Genomic DNA, 6,635 nt, shown 5'->3' with positions numbered 1-6,635 from the left:
ACTGACAGATGAACCCTTTTTGCCAGGCACCCAAGCAAAGTCGAATCGTTCCAGCGCGTGATTGAACAGTACAAAGCTCCAGCCCCGCCTGTCATGGATCCAGCAGCTCAACAACACGCCACACCCACGCCTTCCCAGAGCCACACACGCACCGCGTCGGCTGGTTCGGACCGACCAACTCAGCCCCACACGCCACACACAGACACACCCCGCGGCGCGGTTAATAAAAGATCCCTCCCCCAGCCTCTCCCGACTCTCGCCTCGCCTCCCCCGCGCGAGCGAGCCCAACACGCAAACGGAACGCTTCCTCCTCGTCCCTCTCCGCCTTATCCGATGGCGTCCCTCACCACCACCACCTCCTCACCGCCCGCGCTCCCGGCGGCCACCACCGCCGCCGCGGCCTCGTCCATATCCCCCCACGCCGGCTCGAAGCGGCCGCTCCTCGCGGGCGACGACGCGCCCTGGCGCGCCACCGCGGCCACCGCCGCGGGGCAGGGGATCCGGCCCGTCCCGCGCATCCACCACGCCCCCGTCCTCCGCGTTGCCACGCAGGAAGACTCCGCCGCCTACGCCCTCGCCATCATGAAGGTACGTACGCACCCTTCCCCCTCCCCTGGCTTGATTGCGGTTGGGTTGGGTTGGTTTGGTGGGGAAGGCTAATTCTGGAGGTTGGTTGATTGCTCCTCAGCATCCGGATCCGATTGGGGAGGGGCTGGCCATGGAGGCGTTCGCTGAAGCCGCCGGGCCGGAGTGCATCGTGCCCGGACAACAAGCGCCTCTAAGGCTCATGGGGCTCAAGGTACGAATCAATCCGTTTCCTTCTCCAGTATGTTAGGAATTCCATCGTGATTCATATGTGGTTGTTGTAGTTTTTAGTTATTCTATATATGGTGTTAAGGCCGTTTCGTGATGGTACTCGTGGTTGATTTCGTTCAACTATATGTGCCCCGGTCCTGTGGTTGATCATCGATTCATTCATTCATGCATAAGCCGTCTTTGATTCATCCATTCATGCATAAACTGTCATTGATTATATCATCAATTGCCATCCCTCGCTTGCTATTGGACAGGTTGTGTGGTCGATTTTGTTGTATTAGTTGTAGTATAAATAAGAGACTATTCTCTAAATCAGTTCACATCATAGTGATTGTGTACTTGAATACATCACATGTTCACTTTTTTTTTACATTTATTACACACCTGCAGGGCTTGGCTTCATACTCTATGCTGTACATTGATGTTTATTAGATAATTTGGTCATCTTTCGAAGCAAGTCAATGTGAATTATATGATCTTGTTTAAAACTTAACAATGCTTTTCCCTTGTATGCAGGTTTGGCCCCTTGATATAGATATGAAGTTCCTAGAGCCATTTGGACGGGAATTACAATCAATGAAAAAAGTGAGTCTTTAGCATTAGACTTGTCTACATGTTTTCCTTTGATGAATCACTGTTTGTTTGAGTTATGAAACACTCAGTTATAAACTAGTTAGCAATAATATGTGTTAGGTCACAATATAACCTTGTAGGGTTCTAGCAATCATCAGGTGGGACTACTGTTCAGTGTTTTCCTGTAATTGTTACAGGTTTCACAAATGTGTAGCCATTGCCAGACTTGTTTGCACTACGTTGAGAGAGATAAGCAGGATATGCAGTTATCAATGTATTAGCTACACCATTAGGTCATGATAAACATGGGAAACATAGTAGGCATCATACTCTTCCTTTATATAGTGCAAAATTGCTAAGTGCAGCCATTTATAAACTGGTTGTGTCCCTCTTACCTAATATTTGAGGACAATCTAGTGGTCCTAATAAAAAAAGGGCGTACCCAGTGCAGAGAGCTCCCGCTCTGTGCGGGGTCTGGGGAAGGGTGTTAGTGGCAAGCCTTACCCTCGCCTGTGCAATGCGAGGAGACCGCGACTCGAACCCGGGACCTTCCGGTCACAGGCGGTAAGACTCTACCGCTTGCACCAGGCCCGCCCTTATCTAGTGGTCCTAATGGTACAGGGAATTTGTCCACTATTGAGCATGGTTTGAAAGTTCTACTTATATAGTCCAGCAAACTTTTATCCGAGTAATTTGAAGAAATCAAGAGGATAATTAATTTGCTGTTTAAGATTTCTTACTCAGGCATAGATCCTAGTTCACTGGATTCATTTCTAAAATGAATGTAATTTTAGAGAAGAGTCTCACTTGTGTGAGACCAGGGTAGTGCTAGAGCAGTGATATACTGATATGTGCTGCATTTAACCTTGTCAGAAGAGACATCATATAGGATCCGGTCTTGTACATGTAACCATGATTCTACACTTTATGTCAGGCAGGCAATGAACTAGCCATTATGCCAGTTCAGGTCCTCTTAGTAGTTAGTGGTGTTGGAGAGGGGATTTGGCTCTGTTGGGCCCATGGTCTCCGGCTCATTGACTGTTTAGACCTTGATCCGTATCCTCTTAGCTTTTGGAGAGTATATGCAGATGCACGAGCTGTTTTTGCTAATCAATTGTGCAATAATTGAATTGCTTAGATCATATATGTTCTTATGCTCTGCTCAATAAGAGACCTAAGCAGAAGATAGTTGCAGTGTTAGAATGTTAGCTACTCTGCTGTTGTGAAGACCGAATCTTTGATTCTCGTTCTCATTATTGCCTTCCTTAGAAAGTTACTTTCACAAATATCATGCTTCCTGTTCTAATATTACTGTTCTGCACTTTTGCAGTTCATGGACAAGTCGTGCAGTGTTATGGACTCATCTATGGCAAACAAGTAGGCACATGGCACATCGGTTCTGTCCAATACAAGCTGTTGTATCCACCTGTTTGCTGAAGTTACAAGACCCGAAAAACAGGAAATTGGAAGAAGAGCCATGGAGAGAAGCCACATTCTTTTGCATATCTTGCCCACCGTCACCTGATGGAACAAGATATGGCATCGGGAGTGCAGTAACGATTAGTGAGTAGTCCTGTGTGGAGCCTGGGCGCAGCCTCTGCCAGTATAAGTTCTCTACGTGTTATACATTTTTTATATGTTCATGAAACATTGATCCACTGAGAAAATATATCTTCAGGTGCCAAGGGATCGGTTTGGAAAAAAAATTCTTACGAATATCTACCATTTGATCTGTTCTGTTGCTAGATCAATTTATTTGTTTCTCGGGCGCGGGCCACATGTGGTGGTGAAGTCAGAATTCCTCCGAGTTAGTAGCATTTGTGAGGCGTGTTTGGTTCAGCGGGAGAGTTGTGAGCTTGTTTGTTGCCGTGTTTTCCTGTAGTTTTCAGCTCAATGTCCGTGTAGGATCTGGACTCTTTCGGGCCACACAATCCCTCCTGTCGGTTCACCGTTCACGCATGGTATCGCCGCCCGGATCGCGATGGTGACAAGCATGGAATGGAATCCATTGCTTACGAACGAAACCGAGGCACTGAGCAAAGATGGCAGTGCCCGTCACGGATAGGCGCCGGATAAAATTTGTATGTTCCACGCCCATTGCTTTTGTTTTGACTCAAATGAGCCGGCTTGTTCGGCTTCTTTTTTGAACAAAAACAGTATTTTTCTCGAGCAACATTTCAGCTTGAACAGTGTATTTTTCGTACCAGCCGAACGGGCCAATGTTGAAACCGGCGCGCGAATCCACGGAAAATATTGGCACCCCTCGTTTTGTTTGAGCTTCTGGATTTGAAGAGTCAGCTGTCATTCAACGTGCTTTGCCCCCTGGTAAAGGGCTAAAGTCTCGTTTCAAAAAAGGGGCTAAAGTCCGCCGGTGTTTTTCTTATCGTAACGAGGAAGTGAACGCAGCAAGTTGAGACTCGGACACTCGGTGCGTGTACGTTGAGGAAAATTCGATGTTATCCTGATGTAGTGATGTCCATGGCAGCAGCAGAGTCGGCGTGGCTAGGATACAGGTCTAGGTCTCCACGAGCTTAGGATTCGGAAGCGGACAACGGGAGTTGAAGGCGAGCGCACGCCGATTGGTCCATCCCTGCTACAACTGCTAGTCTAGACGAGGCCGGAGGCAAGACGATCGAGTTTCTTGGTCCACATGGTCCGTTCCTAGGTGTTGATGCTAGGCCACCACATGGATAAAGAGCTAGGAGTAGATCGCTCGGTATAGGAGAGATTAAAGACCGGTCTAGCTGAATTTTAGGTCATTTTTCATCTACAACGTGCTCACAGTCGTAGATGAACACTTTATCTGGTGCCTCAAGCCCGATATGCAAGACACCTCTCCATAGGAGTCTCATGGAGAGTGCGATAAACAAGACACATTGACGAGGTCTCTTAAAACCCAAAAGGCTGAAACCCCACATTCCCGAAAGGGACCCTGTCGGGGCATGTGGCGGTGATGAGCTACCCTAGTCAGCTTGACCACTCTAGATCTTCGTCATCGGTGGACAACCCGCCACCATGCAGCAGCAACAAAGAATGAGTAGTAGTAGATAGGAAAAGAGAGGGTAAAATGTGTAGTACATGTCTTCTTTTTGTCAATTGGATAGATGGATTCTCAATCAGTCCTGATCTTTTCATATAAAGAGGTGGTCTCAGTAGAAAAACGTGTCCACACACAACTTACAAGTTTACCACAAGATCCGATGAGTTTCCAAAAAAACATGACTTTATCAGACCGCCAAAATCGGCTTGAGCCAGTTTCCAAAGTGCAAAGCGAGGACTCAGGCAAAACCGGCTTGGACTTGTTTAGTCTGCACAAACTGTCCTGGGCTTGTTTCCAAAACCGTTCTGGTCCTATTTTTCCAGGGTGTTGCAAACTTCGCCGAATTCAATCCAAATTTGATGCTTTTCGTTCCCTTCTTGTTCACGTATTTTTCAGTCCATCTTCAACTCTTAGATCATGTTTTGGTCGTCAACATATAGTACTCCCCTCCGTCCGAAAATAAGTCTCTATTTCATATTTCAAGGAGTCAAACAATCTAAAAAAAATATGTTTGATACATATGTTAATTTCTTTAAACCTAGTCAAAGTTGAGATTCTTCTCAAAATATGAGACGGAGACTTATTTTTGGACGAAGACAGTCATAAACCATATTCGTAATGGAATATTTTTGAAAAATGTTTTTTATCCAATCATATATTTTCTTTCTTTGATCTATCACCTGCCTATCACATCTTTTTCATATATTAGTTCCATGTAGACATAATTTCTTGTACAAGAAATCATTTTCTTCTCTCTCTTCCTTATTCCAATGGCACATCTATTATTTTGCTTAGTTGGCACCCTAATTGATGACCATAGAAACCATCATACTTCCTAGGTTGGGACTACCTTTATATCAATCTACTGTGTTTATGTTCTTGTGTTGTACAATAACACAATATAAGGCCTGATAATTGAGATTGGACGCGTGTTGTACCGTTACCACAAATCTTGTTTTAAATGTGACCTTTCGTAATATATTTTTAGTCAATCGTCACTATTACATAAGTGTTCACGAAGTATGAACAATGAGCTCAAATATGTACATCTACATATACATGTCAACATTTTGTTATATTCTTACACCATCTGCAAAAACAAATCCTCAACTGATTAAACATAATTAGCATAAAACCCAACATTAATTCTAAAGATCTCTGGCCTGCACAAGCTAGGTCAGTTAATTGATTGATCCAATGGCTAGTCTAAAACTCACCTCATCATCAGGTTAGAGCCTTGTCTAGGATCCCAGCATATCATTCCTTCCCATGATCACCTCGTCAAATACTCTGTAAGAACACATACGAACATCTCCACCTGTTCCCTGTAGCTCTTCTTGTTGGCCACCGTGGTCTCCGCCTTCCACAGATCGACACTCCTCTGTGATCACCCCCCATTTTATTATGGAATGGAAGGTGGCAGCTGTGCCGCCGCAATCGGCGGTGCGGTTGACCTGTGCGACGAAGTCAACGACCATGCAGTAGGATTGCATCCGCGACACAGCGCCCATGAAAGCAGCCGCCCAACATGAAGTCTTTTCGTGGCGCCAACCGACAATTAGAAAAAAAAATGGATTAGCGCGGGAGAGAGAGGCAAGCGAATAATGAAGTTTTTAGACGGGGCACGTGATGGAGGCCCACTTGTACGTGACCTTTTAAAAATTAATAAGGTCATGTTTAGATCCAGGTAATTATTAGCTGCTAGGGCACATACAGTGCGGGCGCTTGCATGTAGTATGTGCTTTTTTTTTTACCACGATGGAGGCTCATAGGGTGCTTGTGTTTGCGTTCGCTGCCAAGTTAAGCAGCTGGCACCTGTGATTAAGTATGAAAATTAACGGTTATATAGCCTAGATTAGCGCCACAGTTTAATTTACTCCATTGTAGGTTAGGACTCTTGTAGAAAAACAAATTATGTTTTTTTAAACGCCTGTTCAGGCATCTTTGCGTTGTACATGGCCTTAGCCAGTTTGGCTCAACTAGTGAGGAAGTTGTCAGTTAGGTAGGAGTATTAGTTAACAATTAGTTGAGCTCGTTTAGATCCAAAGAAACTAGAGTCTTTCTGAAATTCACTCTTTAAATTATCGTTTGAAGAGTTATTTGCATAAAATCGTTTTCTATATCTTTTTACTCTCTAATAGTTTTTTTAATCTTGTGCACTTTATAGAGCTATTCTGGTTTTGTGTTTTTGGCTAGCGAGAATTCC

At 44.9% G+C, this 6,635-nt stretch overlaps 1 protein-coding gene across 1 annotated transcript; it reads left to right on the top strand.

The window, feature by feature from the left end:
* The first annotated feature begins 249 nt into the window (after positions 1 to 249).
* LOC136456649 (uncharacterized) lies at positions 250 to 3,114 on the top strand. Its single transcript, XM_066456573.1, has 4 exons — positions 250 to 588; positions 689 to 799; positions 1,333 to 1,401; positions 2,720 to 3,114. The coding sequence occupies exons 1-4, from the start codon at positions 334 to 336 to the stop codon at positions 2,768 to 2,770; spliced, it is 486 nt and encodes a 161-aa protein (XP_066312670.1). The 5' UTR covers positions 250 to 333; the 3' UTR covers positions 2,771 to 3,114.
* The last annotated feature ends 3,521 nt before the right edge of the window (positions 3,115 to 6,635 follow it).

The sequence above is a fragment of the Miscanthus floridulus genome, chromosome 6 (assembly GCF_019320115.1).
Source record: "Miscanthus floridulus cultivar M001 chromosome 6, ASM1932011v1, whole genome shotgun sequence".
In the NCBI taxonomy this organism is placed as follows: domain Eukaryota; kingdom Viridiplantae; phylum Streptophyta; class Magnoliopsida; order Poales; family Poaceae; genus Miscanthus; species Miscanthus floridulus.
This window is presented reverse-complemented; position numbering and strand designations above follow the sequence as displayed.